A 26664-nucleotide genomic window follows, 5' to 3' on the forward strand; every position below is an offset into this window, starting at 1 on the left:
CGCAGGACAGTCAAGTAGAGATGTGCAATGTGGAGCAGTGTGGCCTGGTGGAAAAAACACAAGCCTGGGAGACATAGGACCTGAGTTCTAATCCTGGCTGTGCCACATGCCCACTCTATGACATTGGGCAAGTTATTCAACTTTCCTGTGCCCCAGTTTCATCTGTTAAATGGGGAGTCATTACCTGTTCTCCCTCCTATTCAGGCTATGATCCCCGACCTGATTATCATCTATCTGCCCCAGCACTTAGTGTCGTGCTTGGCACATAATAATTGCTTAACACATTTAGACTGTGAGCCCAATGTTGGGTAGGGACTGTCTCTATATGTTGCCAATTTGTACTTCCCAAGCGCTTAGTACAGTGCTCTGCACATAGTAAGCGCTCAATAAATACGATTGATGATGATGATATCACAGTTTTTTTTTGATGGCATTTATTAAGCGCTTACTATGTGCAAAGCACTGTTCTAAGCGCTGGGGAGGTTACAAGGTGATCAGGTGGTCCCACGGGGGGCTCACAGTCTCAATCCCCATTTTCCAGATGAGGGAACTGAGGCCCAGAGAAGTGAAGCGACTTGCCCAAAGTCACACAGCTGACAAGTGGCGGAGCCGGGATTTGAACCCATGACCTCTGGCTCCAAAGCCCAGGCTCTTTCCACTGAGCCACGCTGCTTCAATAACAGTTATTAGTAGTAATATTATATTTCCTGAAAGCAGGAGGAAATATGAGACTGTAGAGAAAGAAAGGGGTCAGTCAGTGGTGGAGAGGTAGATTTGGGAATCATTTGTATAGAGATGAGAAATGAAGCTGTGGGAGGAAATCAGTGCCGTGGGATTGGGGTGGGGTGAATATCTAGTCCTTAAAGTGTACAGATCCAGGGATCTGACAAATCAGTCAGTAAATCATTCAGTGGTATTTATTGAGGCTTTACTCTGTGCAGAGGACTATACCACACATTTGGGAGATTACCCTACTGAAAGCTCACCTCCTCCAGGAAGCCCAGCCAGACTAAGCCCCCCTTTTCCTCTGCTTCCCCCCCATCACTTCGACTTGCTCCCTTCTCTCTACCCACCTCCCCACCCCAAAGCACTGTGTATATATGTACATATTGATAATTATAATTCTATTCATTTTTATTAATAATGTATATATATCTATAATTGTGTTCATTTATCATGATGCTACTGATGCCTCTTTACTTATTTTGCTGTCTGTCTCCCTCCTTCTAGACTGTGAGCCCGTAGTGGGCAGGGATTGTCTCTATTTGTTGCTGAATTGCGCTTCTGAAGCGCTTAGTACTGTTCTCTGCACACAGTAAGTGCTCAATAAATACAGTTGAATGAATGAACAGAGCTGGTAGACATGGTCCCTGCCCACAACGAGCTTGCTGTCTAAAGAGAAGCAGTGGGTGACTGTTGGTTTGGGAGTCAGAAAGACATGGGTTCTAGGCCCGGCTCTGCCAGTTATCTGCTGGGTGACCCTGAGCAAGTCACTTCACTTCTCTGGGCCTCAGTTACCTCATCTGTAAAATGGTTATTAAAACTATGAGCACCATGTGGACAGGGACCGTGTCCCATCTTGATTTGCTGGTATCCACCCCAGTACTTAGACTGTGAGCCCACTGTTGGGTAGGGACTGTCTCTATATGTTGCCAACTTGTACTTCCCAAGCGCTTAGTACAGTGCTCTGCACACAGTAAGCGCTCAATAAATACGATTGATTGATTGATTGATTGCTTAGTACAGTGTGTGGCGCATGGTAAGTGCTGTGAGCCTGTTGTTGGTAGGGACCGTCTCTATATGTTGCCAACTTGTACTTCCCAAGCGCTTAGTACAGTGCTCTTCACACAGTAAGCGCTCAATAAATACAATTGAATGAATGAATGAACAAATACCATCATTATTACTAAAGGGGGACGAATGCTGAGTAATGGGACGTATTTGCTCGTACTTCTTTCCTTCTTGGACCCATTTTTATAATGTTGACTTTTTAATAATTGTACTACATTCCTGCCCTCACACTCAGCGAATGTTCAGATATTAAACTGTCTTTATTGCTGTTTTGGTGTAAATCAGATTTTCTCCTTTCAGAATTTATGGGATTGGAGGAGGAAAGGACCTGCCTATAAGTGTTCTACCTCAGAACTGCCCTCAGAACTATGTCTTCCCTTGTTTCCTTAGAACCATTTTTCTAATTAAAGTCATTTCAATTTTATTCTTGCATTCCAGAGTTTTAGCAGTCCCATCAGATTTAGTGTCATCTGCAAATGCAAAGCATAGTTTGAATTCCAGGTTGCAGATAAAGGTACCATATTACACATTGCCGACCCTGTGACTGATCTGTGAGGGAAACTGATCACAGTCTCCTCCTAAATTGAAACTAAGCCTGTGATAAATATCTCTCTTTGTGACCCTTTAACTAGGCTTTTTGTCAGAAGCGAACTGTGTGTCCCAAACTTGGCAACAAAGAGCTTTTTAAAAAATCCATTAACATTTTCAAAAATATGGTATTATTGAAAATATTTTGAGTGGTAATTAGATGGCATATGATAACCTGTTTTTCACAATAGGGACAGAAGTTACTGAACAAACTTGCAGGGATCATAGATTTAATACATAGTGTGAATTTATGGCTGGATGATATATCTTTCAGTCAAGAAGCAGCATGGCTCAATGGAAAGAGAGCGGGCTTTGGAGTCGGAGGCCATGGGTTCAAATTCCAGCTCCGCCAATTGTCAGCTGCTGGGTGACTTTGGGCAAGTCACTTAACTTCTCCGGGCCTCAGTTACCTCATCTGTAAAATGGGGATTAAGACTGTGAGCCTCCTGTGGGACAACCTGATCACTTTGTAACCTCCCCAGCGCTTAGAACAGTGCTTTGCACATAGTAAGTGCTTAATAAATGCCATCATTATTATTATTATTATTATTATAATACCTTCGGAAAGAGTACAAGAGTACAGGCCTCTGAGTCAAAGGATTTAGGTTCTAACCCTGGATCAGCCTTTTGTTTTCTGTATGTCCTTGGACACCTCACCTGTACCTCATCAATAAATGGGGATTAAGACTGTGAGCCCCATGTGGGACAGGGACTGTGTCTAAGCTGATCAGCTTCTATCTACCCCAGTGCTTAGTACAGAGCCTGGCACATAGTAAGTGTATAACCAGGACCATTAAAAAAGAAAAAATTGGTCCATCATCATAGTCATCATTATATTTCTTAAGCACTTATTGGGTCTCATGTCATGTTTTAATTCTGGGGTAGACACAAGTTAATTAGTTCAGACACAGCCCATGTTCCACATGATGCTCACAGAGAGGGAAGAGGGGGGATGGTCTATGAAAGAGGGGGAATGGTCATGGAATCCCCATTTTAGAAATGAGGAAACTGAGGAAAAGTGAAGTTAAGTGACTTGGCCAAATTTACAGAGGAAGTAAGTGGCGGAGCCGGGATTGGAATCTAGGTGCTCTGATTCCCAGACCTGTGCTCTTTCCACTAGGCCACAGTGCTGCTCATCAAGCGAATGATCGTAAGTCGCATCCCAAAGATAGCTGGCAAATCATGCAGGCACCGATGAATTCTGAGGGTAAAAATGGAGTGGTGAGAACTATGGAAAATCAGCATGGCCTATTGGAAACTTCAAGTACCTGGGAGTCAGAGAACCTGGGTGCTAATCCCGGCTCCACCACTTGTCTGCTGTGGGAACTTGGGCAAGTTACGTAACTTCTCTGTGCCTCAGTTACCTCTTCTGTAAAATGGGGATTAAGATGGGGAGCCTGATGTGGGACAGGGACTGTATCCAACCTGATTATCTTGTGTTTACCCCAGTGCTTAATATAGTGCCTGGCCACATAGAAAGCATTTAACCATTGGAAACAAAACATAAGAATCTTTCTGCCTAGAACAAGGTGAGACCAAAGCCCATGGATCAATCCTGAGGACTCTCTAGTGCTTAGCAGTTTTCAAGCGGATGATAAGGAAGACATTGATAATAATTGTGGTATTTTTTAAGCACTTTCTATGAGCCAGGCATTCTAAGTTCTGGAAAAGATACAAGCAAATCATAATTCCTGACCCACATGGGACTCACAGTCTTAACCCCAATTTTTCAGCTGAGGGAAGTGAAGTGACTTGCCCAAGGTCACACAGCACACAAGTGGCAGAGCCGGGATTAGAACTCACGTCCTTATGACTCCCAACCCTGTGCTCTATCCACCAGGCCACGCTGCTTCTCTTATTTCTGATGACTCATGAGGTCACAACTTTTCCGAGAATAGAGTTCGTAAGTATTACAGCGCCTGGGAACTTAGGTCACAGGAGAATAGTCTTACCAATTGGCAATCTTTTGTGGTCAAATAGTGTGGCTATCGAAGAATGCATAACTAATATGGTGCTTTGTGGGTCGACTGTGTTAATGCTTATCTAGAAAACCAGCCAAGTAAACAGCTACTTTATAGGGAAGCAGTTTGGATATCATTTAGAGTAGAACAAACCAGAGCTCCCGGAGTTTGGCAACATCCGGTGGATAATGAGGGCGTATTAGGTCGCCCCACCGTTCTGTCCTGACGACAGCTTGGGAACTACCATTTGTATTAGAGGAGCATGGGTTCCATTGACCTTTCAAGCTATTTCATGTTCTTGCCATTCATGGCCCCTCAGGTCCTATTTGAGGATTGTAGGCAGAACAGCACTGTACATAAGAGATTACCCCGTATGTGGTTGCTGACACACACTGTAGAACGCGTCGCGTGTCACAATGTGGGGTTATGAATAATGTAAAGCCTTCCTGCATTTCATCTATGAAGCTACTTTCAATTTCACGTGCCATTTTTGTCCGACTTCCTGCCTACCCGCAGTACCAGAAGTGTGCTCAACTCAGTAAAAACAGTGTTCCACACTGCATTTGTGCTGACACTGTTGACAATATCATCAATCGTATTTATTGAGCGCTTACTGTGTGCAGAGCACTGTACTAAGCGCTTGGGAAGCACAAATTGGCAACATATAGAGACAGTCCCTACCCAACAGTGGGCTCACAGTCTAAAAGGGGGAGACGGGGAACAAAACCATTTGGGGAGGTGTATAGTTCCCGGTTGTGCAAAGAACTCGGCCTCAGATTGATTTTATGTGGAACAGTGATGAGCCTACTTCAGTAGGAATCAGTGTGGCCTAGTAATAATAATAATAATGATGGCATTTATTCATCATAAATGGTATTTATTGAGCGCTTACTGTGTGCAGAGCACTGTACTAAGCGCTTGGGAAGTACAAATTGGCAACATATAGAGACAGTCCCTACCCAACAGTGGGCTCACAGTCTAAAAGGGGGAGACGGGGAACAAAACCATTTGGGGAGGTGTATATTTCCCGGTTGTGCAAAGAACTCGGCCTCAGATTGATTTTATGTGGAACAGCGATGAGCCTACTTCAGTAGGAAGCAGTGTGGCCTAGTAATAATAATAATGGCATTTATTCATCATCAATCGTATTTATTGAGCGCTGACTGTGTGCAGAGCACTGTACTAAGCGCTTGGGAAGTCCAAGTTGGCAACATATAGAGACAGTCCCTACCCAACAGTGGGCTCACAGTCTAAAAGGGGGAGACAGAGAACAAAACCAAATATACTAACAAAATAAAATAAATAGAATAGATATGTACAAATAAAATAAATAAATAAATAAATAGAGTAATAAATATGTACAAACATATCATCATCAATCGTATTTATTGAGTGCTTACTGTGTGCAGAGCACTGTACTAAGCGCTTATGCATATATACATGTGCTGTGGGGAAGGGAAGGAGGTAAGATGGGGGGATGGAGAGGGGGATAAGGGGGAGAGCGCTTAAGCTATTAAGCGCTTACTATGTGCAAAGCACTGTTCTAAGCGCTGGGGGGCATACAAGGTGATCAGGTTGTCCCACGTGGGGCTCACAGTATTAATCCCCATTTTACAGATGAGGGAACTGAGGCCCAGAGAAGTGAAGGGACTTGCCCAAAGTCACCCAGCTGACAAGTGGTGGAGCTGGGATTTGAACCCGTGACCTCTGACTCCAAAGCCCGGGCTCTTTCCACTGAGCCATGCTGCTTCTCTAGTAGAAAGATAATGGGCCTGAGAGTCACAGGACATGGGTTCTAATTCCCGATACTGCTTGCTGGGTGACCTTGGACAAGTCACTTAACTTCTCTGTGCTTCAGTTTCCTCAACTATAAAATGGGGATTAAGTTTTACTCCCTTCTACTTAGACTTTGAGCCCCATGTGAGATAGGGACTGTGTCAAACCAATAATCTTATGTCTGCCTCAGCACTTAGAACAGGATATGGCACATAGTAAGCGCTTAAGAAAATACCGTATTTTTTTTTTTACTGATCTAGGCTCTTTTTGGGCAGTACTCCTGGATTGGAGATTACAAATTTTACGTGATGTAAATTATTTATATTAATGTCTGTCTCCACCTATAGACTGTAAGCACGTTATGGACGGGAGACGTGTCTACCACCCTTGTTGTATTGTACTCTTCCAAGTGCTTAGTACAGTGCTCTGCACACAGAGCATGCTCAATAAATACTATTGAATGAATGAATGAATAAACTACCACTGATTGTTGAAGTATGATTATTGGAACATTTACTCACAGTTTTTCCAAAATGGTCTGGTTCCATGTTTCCATTCTCTTACTGGAGCATTCTGAAGAATAGACAGAGTGGGCCAAATTTGTAGTCTTAAAAATCGTAAATAATGCTGGTATTTAAGTGCTTCCTCTGTGTCACGCAGCATGGCCCAGTTGCAAGAGCAACAATTTGGGAGTCATGGGAGTCAAAGGATGTGAGTTCCAATCCCAGCCACACACTTGTCAGCTGTATGGCCTCAGGCAAGTCACTTAACTTCTCTGGGCCTCAGTTACCTCATCTGTAAAATGGGGATTAAGACTGTGAACCCCATGTGGGACAGGTACTGTTGTCCAACCAGATTACCAAGTATCTACTCCAGTGCTTAGAACTGTGCTTGGCACATAGTAAGTGCTTAACAAATACCATAATTATTATTATGTACCATGCACTGTACAGTGCACTGTAGTAGATGCAATATAATTATCGGACACAGTCAGTGAGTAGTAGAGAGGATTCATGGGAAGGATTGAAAAATCCATATCAATCAGTGGTATTTATTGAGCACTTACTATGTGCAGTGCACTGTTCTACGGACCTGAAATAGGAATAAAAAGGAACATTTAGCAGGAATTCTTAAATCCCATGGTCCAAAAATAAACAAACAACCCAGTAACAAAATCTTCACTCTAAGTAGCTTTAATATTGTTTTAGTAGGTTTTTTTTTAAACTGCCATTGTGGGAGAGAGCAAACATCTTGGCTTTTGACTGTTTTTCAGATATAGGAGATAGGCTATGGCTTTGTACTCCTTGATAATGTCACAAATGACTATAGATGCCTGCTACCTCAGTATTGTATCCCATATCCAAAGCTATAATTTCTAAACCTTCTAGACTGTGAGCCCGCTGTTGGGTAGGGACTGTATCTATATGTTGCCAACTTGTACTTCCCAAGCGCTTAGAGTAAGCACTCAATAAATACGATTGAATAAATGAATGACTGAATGAAATATTTTCATCAGTGGAAAACGAGTATAGTTTTCTATTAAATGGAAGGAGTGAGGTGTGGAGAAACGATTCCGACAAAATTCTCATAAGCAAAGATACAATCACCACTCTTCTGAGTGATAAAGCAACCATGTTGTGTACAAAAGGGAGACTTCATTATGTGCCGTCAGCACCGTCTGCTCAGCTTGCCTTTTTCTTTCATGTGAAGCATTATGACTTCATTAAATTGCCCACTAAATTTCATGTCGCCCGCCTTCCCGATCAGATATCACCAAAACCATGTAGAAATTGATTTTTGTGTGAGCAGATGAGCAGGAATTCTGCAGTAATACATGGGCTTCCTTCCCTTTTCTAGTTTATTGTGTCTGTTTTATTTTAAAACTCACATGCCTTAATTATATCCCCAAACTTTCCCTACAAGGTACCATAAAACTTCAGTGGGGTTGAGGGCTCTGGGGAGGAAAAAGTCAGGGGAGAAGCAGCTTGGCCCAGGGGGAAAAAGGACAGAACTGGGGAGTCAGGAAACCTGGGTTCTACTCCCAGCTCTGCCACTTGCCAGCTTGTGTGACTTGTGTAACAAATCATTTAATTTATCAGGGCCTGTTTCCTCATCTGTAAAAAGGGGATTCAATACCTGTTCTCGTGTTCCTTTAGACCGCGAGTCCTATGTAGGTCAGGGACTATCTGACCTAATAATAATTATTATTATTATTATTACTGTACTTATTAAGGACTTACTAGGTGCCAAGCATTATTCTAAGACGTGGAGTAGATACAAGTTAATCAGGTTGGACACAGTCCCTGTCCCACTCATTTTACAGATGAGGTTACTGAGGCCCAGAGAATCAAGGCCTTGTCCAAGGTCACACAATCAATCAATGAATCAATCGTATTTATTGAGCGCTTACTGTGTGCAGAACACTGTACTTGGGAAGTACAAGTTGGCAACATATAGAGACAGTCCCTACCCAACAGTGGGCTCACAGTCTAAAAAGACTGTATCCAACCTGATTTGCTTGTGTCCACCCCAGCACTTAGTACAGTGCCTGGCATATAGTAAGCACTTAACAAATACCATAATGAATTAATTATTATTACTATATGGCAGAGCTCGGATTAGAACCTAAGACCTTCTGACTCCCATTCAGTCATTCATTCATTCAGTCATATTTATTGAGCGCATACTGTGTGCAGCACACTGTACTAAGTGCTTGGGAAGTACAAGTTGGCAACATATAGAGACGGTCCCTACCCAACAGTGGGCTCACAGTCTAGAAGGGGGAGAAAAAAAGTTGCCCACTTAGTTTGCACGTTAGGCACGGATGGGGTTCGAACCCGTGATCTTTGGTTTACGAGACCGACGCTTTACCACTTGGCCACCGCGCCTGTGTTATTGCTATATACACTAAGCCACCCTGACACTTAGCACAGTCCTTAGCACACAGTGAGTGCTTACCAAATACCACTGTTTTCATTATTATTAGTAGTATATATTTAATAATATTATATCACAATAATATATTATGTGATAATATAATTATAAGGAGCATCCTTTTCCTTCTGCTCCAGACTGAATGCTTACCCTGCCTCCTTCCCCATTCTCCTCCCCAAAACTCAACTTTTCCAGCACGGCATACCCTGTCAGCCTCACTCCTGAAACATTAAATCTGACTGCATGTACAGTCTGGAAGCAGCAAATGAATCTGTGCTTTCCATTGCTTTTTTTCAGTTGCAACTGATGTAATACTGTGTGTCTCTCAGCACAGGCATTCTCATCTGGGAAACTGTATTCTTGTGTCTGCCACATACGTGCCTTTATTAAATGAGTGAGAAGTCCCAGTGGGTGTATCAGCTTCCTATTGAAGTGATGAATTAGATGAAACAAAATGCGGCAGCATATTTTATTTCTTTCTTCTGTGGCATCCTGGCTTCCACATGGTGAAAATGCAGTGTCCACCCACCGTCGCCTAAGGATGTAAATCCCAGCGGCTCAGAGAGCCCAGGACCTGACCATAATTGGCAAACCTGTACAGTGCAGAGTATGGTGGGGGGTGGGGTGACATAATATGACTTTCTAATCTGGTGCTGAGAGGCAGGATTCAACTGGGGAAAGGCCTGTCAGGGGCCCAGAGGGGAAGACAAGGTTCCATCATAGAGCAGTCCACGAAGATGAAAAGCTATCAGTTGTAAAGCTTTTAAAAAAAAAGACTCACATCAAAGAGTTTAGTTCAATGGGCTGGCCTATGGTTTCTCCTCAAGAGGAAGGGAGATAGAAAGGTTTCAGCCTAATTCGAGAACCTTAGCTTCCGATTTTGCTCTAGTCTCAGTTCTGGTTCATGCCCCTCCCTGCCTCCACCTTTCCTCACAACTTCATGCTGTGCGAAACCTCAGTGTCAGTGTTTTCCATTCCTTTCCCCCCCATCTCCCCAGGACTCTAGGAATCTCTCCAGTGACCTAGTTTTGTGCTTGCCATTTGGATAAGCTAGTTGTCCAACCCCAGCTGAAATATTGACCCTTTGTGAGTTCATTTTTTTCAACTGGAAAAAAGAAGCATTGCAACAGTTGAGAGCCTTGCTTCTTATAAGGTCCTGATAAGCATAGTTACTTCTCATGGCCTGAATTTTAGAGTTTGTAAGGGGAGCCAAAAGGAAGAGGAACTTTTCCCGAGATGCATAAGCTTATGAGCTTTTGAAAAGCTTGATACGAAGATACAGGCCCTAACTAAAATCTCATACTCTGCCGTCAGTATGCTCCATTTTACAGTGTTGTATGAGAGTAACTTCAAAAACCTTTAACACAATATTTCCTTTTCATTTCCCACTTAGACTGCCAGCTCCTTGTGGGTAGGGTGTGTGTCTACTGAATGTGTCTGTTGTATTCTCCCAAATGCTTAGTACAGTGCTTTGCCCACAGTAAGCGTTCAATAAATACGATTGATTAAATTAATGAAAGTAAGTGCTCAATAAATATGATTGACTGATCAAGTTGCCCTAATGAAGTTGAGGAGGGTTAGAGTGGTTTACTGACAGCTCTGTGCCCCCCTTGCCGCCACATAAATCTTAAGGCATGGGAGCAATTGAAGCAGAGAGTGAAGTGTCAGAAGCTTTGGATTCCATTCCTGGACGTGCGACGTGTGAGACCTCACTCAAGGTCACTCATCATTTCTTGGCCTTGGAGACCTTATTTGCAAAATAGCACTTACTGCACTAACAACTTCCAACCCAGGTACATAGGGAAGAGCAATGAGTTCATGGTAGTAAAGTGCTTTGAGATCCCCAACTGAGGTTGCTCTATAATTTGCAATGTACACATTAGAGCAGTTTCAACCTTCTGCCAGTCAATCGTGTTTATTGAACACTTACTGTGTGCAGAGCACTGTACTAAGCACTTGGGAGAGTACAGTTTAATAATGTAACAGACACATTCCCTGCCCACAACAAGCTTGCAGTCTAGAGGAGGAGACAGGCATTAATATAAATTTTGATGCTATTGATGCCTGTCTACGTGTCTTGTTTTGTTGTCTGTCTCCCCCTTCTAGACTGTGAGCCCGTTTTTGGGTAGGGGTTGTCTCGTTGCTGAATTGTACTTTCCAAGTGCTTAGTACAGCGTTCTGCACACAGTAAGCACTCAGTAAATACAGTTGAATGAATGAATGAATAAATAAATTATGGATATGTATGTAAGTGGTGTGGGCTGCTAGTGGGGATGACTGAAGTGCCAAAGAGAATCTCTGCATCCATGAAGAAAAATTGACAGCAAGACCCACATTTACATTTTTGGTATTCCCTCCTTGTTCGTTGTTTTTCATCAGGGAAATCTGATATCTCCAGTGGAATGAACCTTGAGCAGGGAGCAGTGTCTGGGGGAGGAATTAGAATCCCCCTTCTGATCCCCGCAGATGGGAATAGAGAAAGGCACACTCTACATAGATTGTCAGTCAACCAATCAGTCACTTAATGGTATTTATTGAGCAGAGCACTGTACTAGGCACTTGGGAAAGTACAATACAATAGAGTTAGTAGGCATTGGTCCCTGCCCACAAGGAGCTTACAGTCTAGAGGGGCAAAATGGACATTAACATTACAGATAGGGGAAGTAGGGTAATATAAAGATGGGGACAAGTGCAACAATGGGTTATTATTTAAGAGCAGAGATCTTGAATAGCAGATTTATGAACATTCTTAGGACTTGTCCAACACTGATATAAGAGAACATCAGATCTCACCCTGGCATCAAGAGACCCACAGAATCACTGCTGGACAGACAATAGAAAACACCCTTAGTCTTGTTAGGCATTAGGGTTATGTTTCAGGCTGGATGAAACAAAAATATTTGGCTCCTGACTTCTAGTCAGATCCACAGAGTCTCCTGTCTGATGTGTGGACTGAACCCCAAGGGAGATGGCATAAATTTTAGAGTTCATTAAGGGGAGCTAAGAGGAGGAAGAAGTTTTCCCAAGATGCCATCTCTCTGGCCTTTGCTGGCCTTCAGAAAGATCCCACTGGAAGTTAGGAAGCTACTGCCTTATTCAATCCAAGAAGAGAGATACAGGCTCAGGGAACCCCCCATCCCTCCCAAAACCTGAAGATATGGGCCTGGAGTCAGGTGGGTGATGGGGGTGGGGATAGGGGTTGGGGAATTCCCCCAAATTGTGGTTCTCCTCACTTTGCAGATTCCCCTTCCCTGTGAGGTGAAAGCCCTAGATCCCATACACTGGAACCAGAGCTTGTTCTCACTCAGCCATTCGGGAACCCTCGGGGCATCAGACCTGGGACTGTTTATTTGGAGAAATAAGGAGACTATAAATAGACTGTAAATTCTCCAACTAGAATGTAAGCTGCTAGAGGGCAGGGATCCTGGCTACCAACTCTATTGTATTGAACACTCCCAAGCACATAGTTCAGTGCTCTGCGTACAGTAACTGTTCAGTGAATATCATTGATTGATAGATCTGCACACAAGGGGTAAATATGCCTGGACAGAATGAAGAGAGGAAGTGAAGAAAAGACAAGAAGAGGTAGGAGAGAGGCACAGAAAGGGGGAAACAGAGAGGGAAAGAAATAGAGACAGGGCTTAGTGGAAAGGCACAGACCTGGGAGCCGGAGGACCTGGGTTCTAAAACCAGCATCTCCCCTTACCTGCCGTGTGACTTTGGGCAAGTCACTTAACTTTTATGGGCCTCAGTTTTCTTACCTATGAAATGAGGATTCAGTATTTCTCCTCCTTCCCACTTAGATTGTGAATCCCATGAGGGGCAAGAGACTGTGTTTAGGCTGATTATCTTGTATCTATCCCAATGCTTAGTACGGTGCTTGGCACACAGTAAGCCCTTAAGAAGTACCACAGTTATTATCAGAGGCAAAAGTGACAACTCACCCGTCAGCTTTCACACAAAATCATTCTTCTTGACAAACTGCTCCGGGCAGCAGCAACAGCAGCAGCAGGAGTAAAGCACCATACCCTTGCAAGTCTGCTGGACATTTTCCTGGCATTCCTTCCACTCCTCTAATTCCCAGGATGTTTCCCTGGGTACTTAAGAGTGTTACTGCCCAGTAGCTCATTCCCCTGCCCCAGAAACCTCTCTGTAGAAATGCATATAGACATGGAAACCACAGCAGAAGTAGAATTGATGTGCAGGACAGCTGAAATGGGTCTCAGCTACGTAGGGTTGAAATAGTAATAACAATTACTTTGTAATTTGTAATCACCTTGTAACCTCCGCAGCACTTAGAACAGTGTTTTACACATAGTAAGTGCTTAATAAATGCTATAAAAAATTAAAATGATATTTGTTAAACACTACGTAGCAAGCATTGGGGTAAATACAATACACTGAGATCTCTGTCTCTATCTTATTTATATATCTTGATGCTAATGATATGAGTCTACTTGTATTGTTTTGTTGTCTGTCTCCCCCCTTCTAGACTGTGAGCCCGTTGCTGGGTAGGATAGACATGCCCACGTCTCCCCCATTCTAAAAAAAAACCCTTTCTTGACCCCACCTCCCCTTCTAGTTATCGCACTATCTCCTTCCTACCATTCCTTTCCAAACTCCTTGAACGCGTCGTCTACACACACTGCCTCGAATTCCTCAACACCAACTCTCTCCTCGACCCCCTCCAATCAGGTTTCCATCCCCTACATTCCACCGAAACTGCCCTCTCAAAGGTCACCAATGACCTCCTGCTTGCCAAATCCAACAGCTCCTACTCTATCCTAATCCTCCTCGACCTCTCAGCTGCCTTTGACACTGTGGACCACCCCCTTCTCCTCAACACGCTATCCAACCTTGGCTTCGCAGACTCTGTCCTCTCCTGGTTCTCCTCTCATCTCTCAGCCGTTCATTCTCAATCTCTTTTGTGGGCTCCTCCTCCCCCTCCCATCCCCTTACTGTAGGGGTTCCTCAAGGGTCAGTTCTTGGTCCCCTTCTGTTCTCAATCTACACTCACTCCCTTGGTGAACTCATTTACTCCCACGGCTTCAACTATCATCTCTACGCTGATGACACCCAGATGAAGCAGCGTGGCTCAGTGGAAAGAGCACGGGCTTTGGAGTCAGAGGTCATGGGTTCGAATTCTGGCTCCACCACAAGTCTGCTGTGTGACCTTGAGCAAGTCACTTAACTTCTCTGAGCCTCAGTTACCTCATCTGTAAAAATGGGGATTAAGACTGTGAGCCCTCTGTGGGAAAACTTGATCACATTGTATCCCCCCCAGCGCTTAGAACAGTGCTTTGCACATAGTAAGCGCTTAACAAATGCCATCATTATTATTATTATTATTATTATCTACTTCTCTGCCCCTGCTCTCCCTCCCTCCCTCCAGGCTCGTATCTCCTCCTGCCTTCAGGCCATCTCCATTTGGATGTCTGCCTGCCATCTTAAACTCAATATGTCCAAGACTGAACTCCTTATATTCCCTCCCAAACCCTGCCCTCTCCCTGACTTTCCCATCACTGTTGACGGCACTACCAACTTTCCCGTCTCACAAGCCCGCAACCTTGGTGTCATCCTCTACTCCGCTCTCTTGTTCACCCCTCACATCCAATCCGTCACCAAAACCTGCCGGTCTCAGGTCCGCAACATTGCCAAGATCTCCCCTTTCTTCTCCATCCAAACTGCTATCTGCTGGTTCAATATCTCATCCTATCCCATCTGGATTACTGCATCAGCCTCCTCTCTGATCTCCGATCCTCCTGTCTCTCCCCATTTCAATCTATACTTCAAAAATCTCCAGTGGCTACCAATCAACCTGCGCATCAGGCAGAAGCCCCTCACCCTGGGCTTCAAGGCTGTCCATCGCCTCGCCCCCTCCTACCTCACCTCCCTTCTCTCCTTCTCCAGCCCAGCCCGCACCCTCCGCTCCTCTGCCACTAATCTCCTCACTGGGCCTCGTTCTCGCCTGTCCTGCCGTCGACCCCTGGCCCACATCCTCCCCCTGGCCTGGAATGCCCTCCCTCCACACATCCGCCAGGCTAGCTCTCTTCCTCCCTTCAAAGCCCTACTGAGAGCTCACCTCCTCCAGGAGGCCTTCCCAGACTGAGCCCCCTCCTCCCTCTCCCTCTCCTCCCCCTCCCCATCTCCCCCGCCTTACCTCCTTCCCCTCCCCACAGCACCTATTTATATATGTGTATATATTTGTACATATGTATCACTCTATTTTACTTGTACATATTTATTCTATTTATTTTATTTTGTTAATATGTTTTGTTTTGTTGCCTGTCTCCCCCTTCTAGACTGTGAACCTGCTTTTGGGTAGGGACCGTCTCTATATGTTGCCAACGTGTACCTCCCAAGTGCTTAGTACAGTGCTCTGCACACAGTAAGCACTCAATAAATACAATTGAATGAATGCATGAATGAATAGGGATTGTCTCTATTTGTTGCTGAATTGTACTTTCCAAGCGCTTAGTACAGTGCTCTGCACACAGTAAGCACTCAATAAATACAATTCAATGAATGAATGGAAGAATATCCCGCATGGAGCTCTAAGTTTTAGGGAATGGAAGAACAAGTATTTAAACCCCATCTTACGGATGAGAAAATGGAGGCATGGTGACAGTAAGTGGCTTGCCCAAAGTCACACAGCAGGCAAGTAAGGGAGCTAAGAATAAAACCCAGGTCTTTTATTAGCCAGGCCTATACTTTCTCCATCTAGGCTGAGCCCCCTTTTTCCTCTCCTCCTTCCCATCCCCCCTGCCCTACCTCCTTCCCCTCCCCACAACACCTGTATATATGTTTGTACAGATTTATTACTCTATTTACTTTACTTGTACATATTTACTACTCTGTTGTGTTAATGATGTGCATCCAGCTTTATTTCTATTTATTCTGATGACTTAACACCTGTCCACATGTTTTGTCTTGTTGTCTGTCTCCCCCTTGTAGGCTGTGAGCCTGTTGTTGGGTAGGGACCGTTTCTATATATTGCCGATTTGTACTTACCAAGCGCTTAGTACAGTGCTGTACACACAGTAAGGCCCAATAAATACGATTGAATGAATGAGTGAACTAGGCCACACTACTTCTTGACTTTCTCTCTTCCTGTTTCTGTTGAGCTGCTACTGCCACTTCTCTCACCAAACTTCCTGTTGCTATTGCCACTTCTACAGTTGTGAGAACTACCATGGCCAAAAATAGGACTTCAATACCCATCTCTGGCCCATCTCAGGCAAATGAATGGGAGTTTAAACCTGTTTCTCTCACAAGTAATGTACAAGTAATAGATTCATTAGCTTATTCAGGCTCCACTTCAAGTATTCTAGTCTTTTTCAGTCCAAAAGAAATGTCATCCCTTCTTTTCAGCTCAAGACAGTATTCATTCATTGTCATATTTATTGAGTGTTTACTGTGTGCAGAGCACTGAACTAAGCCCTTGGAAAGTACAATTCAGCAACAAAGACAATCCCTACTCAACAACGGGCTGACAGTATGACAGCACACTGACGGGAAGCTCAAATACCTAACTTGGGCCCCTTACTTTATTTTCTGCCCCCCTCAGTAAAAAGGATAATTATTTATGAGCCTCTTCCATCTAGCAATGTGTTGTGTTGTGTTGCTAATGACAAAATCACTCTTCAGCCTCCTCTTCTTCAAGCAGAAAAAAAAATCCCATTTCCTTTAACCTTGTGGCTCACTTCCTGGCCCTTTGATTTGGGCCTGTAGTAGAAGGTCAGAAGGATCAGGAAGGTTGTGCCCTCATTGCTCTCAGCTTCCAGAGTCTCCCTGGTGTTTCTCTGGATCCCTGATGTGGGTTTCTGTGGCTTATACTCAGGTTTGATTCCTGATACATAGTCTCATTGTCCAGAAGCCAGGGCCCCATTTATCTCAGTGACCTAGAAATGAGGATGCTCTATGTCCCATTACAGGTCCCCTGAGCAATTCCAGTATCTGAAGTCATCTACTCCAAAACCATCTTGATTTTTTTTTAAAACAATTCCTCCCAGTTCATCAAAAGCCGAGACAGACATGGCTATTTCTAACCTGTGCTGAAGAGTTTTGTTTTTTCAATTGGCATTCATCTAGCCAAAAAGGAAACAACAGCCATATTTGATGAGAGAAGATTTGCTATCACCAAGTGCTGAGTAATTCAGCATGGAAAACAAATCAACACAGCATTTTATTATTGTATAGCATAGAACAATGTCTAGACTTTTTCTGTGAGAGGTGTGTGCATGTGATCTTTCCTTCTTTGTGGTAAAGACCAAGAGGTCAAACAGCTGAGTAATCCTCTATTTTCCATCTTTAAATTCTATATTTCTTTCTCACTGTCAGTAAATGTAGTTTTTATGTTTTGCTTTTGAAATGCGGTGACGTTATCTACTGAAACACTCTGACTGGTCTGGCTTCTTGTGTCCTGTCTGATAGCATTTTTAATTTTCTGGGGAGAGTCAACACAGTTCAGCTTTTGTTAGTGGTGACTATTTTAGTTAACAAAGCTTGGCTCCTTTTGTTGAGAAATGACTGGGCAATTGTCCCCTGACAAGGCATTTTATGATACTTTTTGTAGACTTAGCAGTTACTTAAAGAAAAGGGGGGGAAATGGCCATTAAGCAGGCATCAGAAATCATAATAAACTATTTTATATAGCACCTTTTTCTCAAATCGTTTCAGGTATTATCATTTTATTTGCTTAAATGCTTAGTGTGTGTCAAGCACTGCTCCTTTCCTTAAATACAATTGAAAGTTTGTGACTCCTTTGTAAATGTGATTCAAAGCCCTAAGTGGGTAGAAAGAGGTCACCTTTTTTAACTGACTGGATTCTAAAATATATACTAGATCGTTGTTCCGAAATTCCAGAACCCACATTGAACCCAAGTAAAAATGAAACATAAAACAAACTCATTCAGTTTTCCTGCCAGCCATATGTGAAAATTTGGTTTGAAAATTCATTTTCATCTCTGAAAACTTTAATTAGAAACAGATACATACATAGTTTGACAGAATTACGGTGCTGGACCCTTTAAATATTTTGTAGTAAGGCTCCGGTCTGATTTCTTTTCCTTGTCTCTGTTGAGTCCTTGGCCATCTCCCTGAAGGGTTGCCAATAATTTAGATCCTAATAAGATTTGACGTTTTCCCCTGGTGTAAAAAGCAGTTCTCTCATAGCTTAGCTTCATTGTGGACCTCTCCTGATCAAAGGTTGACAGCTCTGCCTTAGTTCTGTGAGAGACTTTGGAGATGTTTTCACCTGGGACTGAGTGGAGCCGGCTAATTGTTCCACCTCTTGGTTCTCTTTTAAGCTCAAACCACAGCCTTTGGTATATCCACTCCTCCGTGCGGTCCCAAGGTGAATTTATGCCGTGGGCTGGAAATAAAATAGAAAATGGAAGAACCAAGTACATTTCCTCCAGGACTTTATTAGTGTTTTCCTCTTCATCGTTATCTGTACCAATATTAGAATAAAATGAAAACTCACCACATGAACTAAGCCTTTGGGTCCTGATGTCAAAGGCAAGGCAGCCATCAGAGAGTTGTTGGGTATTTTGGGGGTTTTTTGGTCTAAGGGTTGTCAATGTCGACCTCTGGCCCACGTCCTCCCCCTGGCCTGGAATGCCCTCCCTCCATGCTAGCTCTCTTCCTCCCTTCAAAGCCCTACTGAGAGCTCACCTCCTCCAAGAGGCCTTCCCAGACTGAGCCCCCTTTTTCCTCTCCTCCTCCCCATCTCCCTAGCCCTACCTCCTTCCTTTCCCCACAGCACCTGTATATATATTTGTACAGATTTATTACTCTATTTTACTTGCACATACTTACTATCCTATTTATTTTGTTAATGATGTGCATTCAGCATTAATTCTATTTCTTCTGACGACACCTGTCCACATGTTTTGTTTTGTTGTCTGTCTCCCCCTTCTAGACAGTGAGCCCATTGTTGGGTAGGGACCATTTCTATATGTTGCCAACTTGTAATTCCCAAGTGCTTAGCCCAGTGGTCTGCATACGGTAAGCGCTCAATAAATACGATTGAATGAATGAATGGCTTTGATTGTTCTATCTTAAAGAAATGAAACTCCTGGCCAGAGGTCATGACAAATGGAACATGTCAGAACCCCTGGCAGGGGAGGAGACAGGGTGTGTTAGGAAAGCTGTTATGGCACATGTGATCATCACTTACACCACAACTTACAATAGGCCTCACTCAACTCTGTCTCCATCTGAATCCAGCTAGGAGTCCATATTGGTAGTGATACAGCACTTGCTGAATGCCAGGCACTGTACTAAGCACAGGGGTAGATACAAGCTAACCAGGTTGGACGCAGCCCCTGTTCCACATGGGGTTCACGATCTTAATCCCCATTTTGTAGATGAGGAAAATGAGACACAAAGAAGCAAAGTGATTTGCCCAAGGTCACCCAGCAGACATGTGGTGGAGCCAGAATTAGAACCATGCCCATGCTCTATCCACTTGAACACACTGCTTTTCACCCTGACTGATAGACTATCAGGTTTTTTTTTTTTTGCTGCTCTTTGTGTCCGGGCCAGAGTGTCCAGGAAGTGGTGCAGTTAAGCAGTGGCTAGTGAACACTGCTCCCAAACCAACTTCCTGCATTACAACCCTTTCCTGTGGAAAGATAGTGGGGACAGGATGGGAGGCAGAGGAAAAAGAGGGAGGGCTCTTAAAGCTCATTATTCTTATTATTTGGGTGCTATCTTTTACTCTCCTTTCTTCCTCTTGTGGGGGGAGAAGAAAAGGGGGAAAAAATGTTGTGATGGAAGTGACAAAGTCTGAACATAAGAGCAGGACGAAGGAAGGTAGGAAAAGACAGAGACGGAAGGAGAGCAGGTAAAATTGATGGGGAGATGATCACAACTGGGAAGGAGAGATAGGGAAGAGAAGGATTAGGGAGCAGCAAAATAGATAAGGACAAAATAGCTAATAAATCAATGAAATTTATTGAGAGTCTACTGAGGGTTTAACCACTGAACCCACTGCTTGGAAAAATACAGCAAAGAAAAATGCACATTTCCTATCCACAAGGAGCTAACCATCCACATTGGGGAAGAGGGGTTCAGACAGACAAAATCACAGGTAATGGAAGCAGTAGGAAGAAGAACAAAGGAGGCAGCATGACCTAGTGGAAAGAGGACAGAATTGAGAGTCAAAAAACCCAGATTATAGTTGCAGCTGTGACACTGACCTACTCTGTAACCTTGGCCAGGTCACTTAACCTCTTTGAATCTCAGTTGTCTCATCTGTAAAATGGGGATGAGATAGGCTGTGAAGTCAGTGTGGGACCAGGCCTGTGCCTCATCTGATAATCTTGTATCTATCCCAGCACTTAGGAAATAGGGAGCACTTGATAAAGACCACAGTTTTAAAGATCAGATAGGTAGTAAAGCAAATATGCCAGGATAAAATACCAGATTACTTGAATGTACAATTGAATATATATGTACTTATATTTGCCTGTGTATGTGTGTATGTGTATGTATGTATATATTATATATATTATATGTAAGTGTGTATATATGTGTGTAAAAATATGTATCTATGCATACATACAGATGTATATATATATATGTAAGTGTGTATATATACATGTGTCTATATGTGTAAATATATGTATCTATGCATACATACATACTATGTAGGTGTATATATACATATATATATGTACACACACACAAACGCAGATACTGAGGTTGTTAATGCTTGGCATCATCCTCTACTTTTATCTCTTATTTAACCCAAATCCTGGTGATTTTACCTTCACAGCATTGCTAAAATCCACCCTTTCCTCTCCATCCAAACTGCTACTATGCTCATCCAAGTACTAACTAATAATAATAATAATAGTACTTGTTAAGCATTTATTATGTGCTAAGCACCGTTCTAAGAGCAGGGGTAGTTACAGAATCATTAGAATAGAAACAGTCCCTGTCCCACTTGAGGCTCATAGTCTAAGCAGAAAGGAGTAGGATTTGAATCCCCATTTTACAGATGATGAAACTGAGGCACAGAGAGGGTAAATGACTTGCCCATTGTCACCCAGTGGACATGTCAGAGACAGGATCAGAGTCCAGTTTTTTTTGATGCCCAGGCCTGTGCTCGTTCCAATAGAGCGCTTAGTACAGTGCTCTGCACACAGTAAGCGCTCAATAAATACGATTGAATGAATGAATGAACATATTCTGTTTATTTTATTTTGTTAATATGTGTTGTTGTCTGTGTCCCCCTTCTAGACTGTGAGCCCGCTGTTGAGTAGGGACTGCCTCTATCTGTTGCCTACTTGTACCTCCCAAGTACTTAGTACAGTGCTCTGCACGCAGTAAGCGCTCAATAAATACGAATGAATGAATGAATAGACCATTCTGCTTCTCTAAATGATAAATTTATTCTATCCCATATTGCCTTGACAGGATTAGCCTCCTCACCAACTTTCCTGCCTCCTGTCTCTCCCCACTCCAACCCATGTTTCACTCGGCTGGCCGGGTCATTTTTCCAAAAAAAAAAAAAAAAAAATCAATCCATGTTTCCCCATTCCTTAAGAACCTCCAGTGGTTGCCCATCTGCCTCCACATCGAACAGAAATTCCTTACCATTGGCTTCAAGGCACTCAATTCCCTTGCCCCCTCCTATCTTACCTCGCTGCTCTCGTACTACAACCCAGCATGCGCCCTTCATTCCACCATACCTCGATCTCGTCTAGCTCACAGCCGTCCCCTCACCCGCATCCTGCCTTCGGCCTGGAACTTCCTTTCCCTTCGTGTCTGACAGACCACCACTCCTCTGACCGACCCTCAAAGCCTCACTAAATAAAATCACATCTCCTCCAAGAGGCCTTCCCCAACTAAGTCCTCATTTCCCCTACTCCCTCTCCCTCCTGCATCACCCTTATTCGTGGTTTTGTACCTTTTAAGCTGTTGATATTTCCCCTACCCTCAATCAATCTATCATTTATTGAGTGCTTACTGTGTGCGGAGCATTGTGGTACGCACTTGGGAGAGTACAATATAACAAAGTTGGTCGACATGTTCCCTGCCCACAAGCAGCTAACAGTCAAGAGGGCTCCACCCTTACAGACCAATCCCAGCTCTGTCACGTGTCTGCTATGTGACCATGGGCAAGTCATTTAACTTCTGTTCCTCAATTACTGCATCAGTTAAATGGGGATTAAGATTGTGAGCCCCATGTGGGAAAGGGGCTGTGTTCAACCTGATTACCTTGTATCTACCAGTGCCCATAGAACAATCTTTGGCACTTAGTAAGCGCTTAGCAAATGCCACAATTATTATTATCAATCAATCAATCGTATTTATTGAGCGCTTACTGTGTGCAGAGCACTGTACTAAGCTCTTGTTAATCATAGTTATTGATCATTGTTATTAAACGGGGAAACAGATATCAAAATAAATTGTGGATATACACAGAAGTGCTGTGAGGCTGAGGGTGGGGTGGATAAAGTAGGTGACAAGGTAATTAAGTGATTGAGTTTCCTCTCAAGGGCTATATTTACAGCAGTTGTGTTTCTTTTCCACTTTCCCCAACAAGTTGTATCTGGCCTTGAGAGAACATTTTTTTACCCAGAAGAATTATCATCCAGTTGCTCTCAGTGGAGGTTCAGAAATGGAAGCTTTCCACATTGCATTCTCTTTGTACCCTGGTTCTCTGTGTGAACAGTGTCATTCATTCATTCCTTCAGTCGTATTTATTGAGTGCTTACTGTATGCAGAGCACTGTACTAAGCACTTGGGAAGTACAAGTTGGCAACATATAGAGATGGTCCCTACCCAGCAACGGAGTCACAGGCTAGAAGGGGGAGACAGACAACAAAACAAAACATATTGATAAAATAAAATAAATAGAATAGTAAATATGTACAAGTAAAATAGAGTAATAAATCTGTACAAACATATACACAGGTGCTTTGGGAAGGGGAAGGAGGTAGGGCCGTGGGGTTGGGGAGGGGGAGAGGAAGGAGGGGGCTCAGTCTGGGAAGGCCTCCTGGAGGAGGTGAGCTCTCGGTAGGGCTTTGAAGGGAAGAAGAGAGCTAACTTGGTGGATGTGTGGAGGGAGGGCGTTTCAGGCCGGGGGAGGACGTGGGCTGTGTCCAGAGGGCAGCTTTCTTGGGAATATTTTAAAGTGAAACATCCAATAATAGTAAACATGTTTTTAGAAAGCATTTAGGAATAAGGAATGTATGATATTATCTGGTGTGGGCAGGGATTGTCTCTCTCTCTGTTGCTGAATTGTACTTTCCAAGCGCTTAGTAAGGTGCTCTGCACACAGTAAGCACTCAATAAGTACTATCGAATAAATGAATGAATTTATCCCCATAGTATAAATTATCCTACATTGGTAGTTTTTCTGGTTCTTCATATGTTGAATGTTAAGGCCAGTGTTGAATTGGATTTATTTAAAAGTTGAATCTCTCTGATTTCTTTCTTTTCAGGGTCGTCATGTTAAAACAGGACAGCTTGCTGCTATTAAGGTTATGGATGTCACTGGGGTAAAGTATCAATTTCCATTTTTTTTCTGTATCCAGTAAAGTATACACTTTTACCTTTTGCTGTATCCTTGCAACGCAGATGAGAAACTTTCGGGACAGAGGGAAAGAGTTATTTCATGACCGTGACATAATTATAATATGGTTGATGAAGAGATTTAATGAATCTCTAAAATGCCATTAAAGCTTAGAATATAAAATTCACACCATTCAGTAGAAGATCGACTGTAGGTTTGTCACTCACAGATAAATCATATCAATTAAATCGTATGCCTGGAAACTGCCTCTTAGAATTAGAGAAAGAATATGTTCATTAATTCCCATAAATAAAGGATTGGCATTTGCTTCTCAAGGAAGAACTAGGATTTCCAAAGTATTAGGAGAATAATGCAACAATTAATGACAGAGACATGTCAAACAATTTTCCCAGAGGGCCACCTGGAAGTGAGTGTGGAGGAGACAAAAATGCAGTGAAGGTTGGTTAGTCTAAAGGTTACAGTCTAATGATATTTTTTTGTCCAAAATAAAATCTAGGACTTTTTAAAATTTGTTTTTACTCAGTATTTATTGGGCACCTTCTGTGTGCAGAGCACTGTACTAAATGCTTGGGAGTTAGAATAGTGTTAGAAGACAAGATTGCTGCCCACAGGGAGCTTACAGTTTTGCTCATCACTATAATTGCAACACGGAAATTACCATTGTCCAAGAACAGTGTTTCTTTAAACACTTTCTTTTCCCAAGCTCGTTGTGGGCAGGGAACATGTCTACCAACTCTGCTGTATTGTATTCTCCCAAGATCTTAGTACAGTGCTCTGCACACAGTCAGCACTCAGTATATACCAATGATTGGTCGATTGAGTGCTTACTGTGTCATGACGTGTCAATTCCTTTCATGCCTGCAGAAGATTTGCAAACGTTCTTACGTTTTCATAAAGTTTACATCTGAACAATGTTGCTTCGGTTTGTTGTCTTTATGAAAACATAAAAACATTTGCAAATCTTCTGCAGGCATGAAAGGAATTGACATATCATGGGTATAATTGACCAGTCAGGCAGAAGGATATATTGAGTGCCAACTGTGAGCAGATGTTTCAGAATAATGATTTGGGGCAGCAGAGTGCAATGTGATTCATTCATTTAATCATATTTATTGAGCATTTACTGTGTGCAAAGCACTATACTAAGCTCTTAGGAGAGTATGATATATCATTAAACAGACACATTCCTTGCCCAGAGCGAGCTTACAGTCTAGAGAACTGTAAAGCTGAAAGGCTGGCAACGTGAGCCTGTTGTTGGGTAGGGACCGTCTCTATATGTTGCCAACTTGTACTTCCCAAGCGCTTAGTACAGTGCTTTGCACACAAGCGCTCAATAAATATGATTGAATGAATGAATGGAGACTGATGCAGTAGTCAGGTTGAGGTATTACTAGTGCCTGGATCTGCATGGCGGCCATTTGAATGGAAAGAAAGGAGCAGATCCTGGAAATGTTGTGGAGGTAAGACTGACAGTCTTCATCAACAGATTGGCTAGAGGGTTCAAAAGAGCAAACGGGGTCAAAAGTGGACTTTGGATTTCAGGAGATGGGATTTGAGAGTCATCCGCCCGGAGATGATAGTTGAAAGCATAGGAGCGCATTAGTTTGTCAAGGGAGTGAGTCTAACGTAAAAAGAGAAAGGGACCCAAGAGAGATCTCCAGAAGCAGAGGCAGAACCAGAAATAGAGACTGAGAAGGAACAGCCAGAAAGGTAGGAGGAGAACCAGAAGGGAACAGTGATAGTAAAAACAAGACTAGGTACAGTTTCAAGGAGAAGGGAGTGGTCTCCAGTGTCAAAAGCAGCAGAAATGCAAATAGGTTATTATGGAGTAGTTAATATTTGTTGGATTTGGTAAGGAGGAGGTTATTTGATAATATTATAATATATTATCATAATATAATTATATTATTATAATATGATAATATCATTATTATTATTATTTGATTATATTAGGAAGAGCGATGTCAATCTGCTGTGTGACCTTGGGCTAGTCACTTCTCTGTGCCTCAGCTACCTCATCTGGAAAATGGGGATTGAGACTGTGAGCCCCACATGGGATAGGGACTGTGTCCAACCCAATTTGCTTGTATGCTACCCCAGTGTTTAGTACAGTGCCTGGCACATAATAAATGCTTAACAAATATCACAATTATTAGTAGTAGTAGTCGCAGTAGAGTGCCTGTCACATAGGAAGTGCTTAACAGATACCATTATTATTATTGTTATTATTATTAGAGTCAGGAGGGTGGAGACCAGAGAGTAGTGGGTCAAGAAAGGAGATGAAGAGAAGCTGAAAGCAGTAAGTGTGTGAACTCATTCAAAGAGATTGCACTAGAATGGGGAAAGGAGACTAGATGAAATCTGGATAGGGCAGTGGGGTCTAGAGAATATTATTTGAGGATGGGGGAGACAAGAGGGATGGGGGAGATTAAGCCCTAATTTCCCTTTCTGGGCAGGGAATGTATCTACCAACTGTGTCATATTATACTCTCCCAAGCTCTTAGTATAGTGCCATGCACACAGTAAGTGTTCAGTAAATACGATGGATTGACTGATTGATTGGCAAGAGCATCTTTGAAGGCATTGAGGAAGGAGAGAAATAGTTGATGTTGGTGATTAGGGAGGGAAGAAGAGTGGACATGACTGATTTTGTAAGGTAGGAAGGGATGAAGTCAGAGGCATATGTAGATGCAAAGTGGGAGATCTCTTGAGAGACAGCTGAGAAAAATAGGAGCATAGATGTTAGGGTGAGGCTGAATTAGGGAGTAAGCGGGTCACATTGGAGAGCTCATACCTGTTTTTTATGACATTTGTTAAGCGCTTACTATGTGCTAGGCACTGTTCTAAGTGTCAGAGTAGATTTCAGATAATCTGGTTTGACACAATCCATGTCCCAGGAGTAAATACAAGATAATCAGGTTGGACACAGTCCTTGTCCCACATGGGGCTCACAGTCGTAATCCCCATTATACAGATGAGGTTACTGAGGCACAGAGAAGTTAAGTGACCTGCCCAGGGTCACATAGCAGACAAGTGGACTAGAACTCAGGCCATTCTGACTGA

The 26664-nt window shown here is 43.0% G+C and overlaps 1 protein-coding gene and 1 non-coding gene across 9 annotated transcripts in view; one reads left to right on the forward strand and one right to left on the reverse strand.

Moving 5' to 3' along the window:
• TNIK (TRAF2 and NCK interacting kinase) overlaps positions 1–26664 on the forward strand; it is a 560172-nt gene that overhangs the window by 266034 nt on the left and 267474 nt on the right. For all 8 annotated transcript variants that reach the window (XM_038749188.1, XM_038749204.1, XM_038749246.1 and 5 more), the window contains exon 3: positions 23510–23566. In XM_038749188.1, the coding sequence (XP_038605116.1) occupies positions 23510–23566 (57 nt within the window). The remainder of the gene's footprint in view (positions 1–23509; positions 23567–26664) is intronic.
• On the reverse strand, positions 8933–9004 carry TRNAT-CGU. Its single transcript has one exon. It is a non-coding gene; the product is annotated as a tRNA-Thr (tRNA).

Source organism: Tachyglossus aculeatus, chromosome 1, assembly GCF_015852505.1.
Source record: "Tachyglossus aculeatus isolate mTacAcu1 chromosome 1, mTacAcu1.pri, whole genome shotgun sequence".
NCBI classification, from domain to species: domain Eukaryota; kingdom Metazoa; phylum Chordata; class Mammalia; order Monotremata; family Tachyglossidae; genus Tachyglossus; species Tachyglossus aculeatus.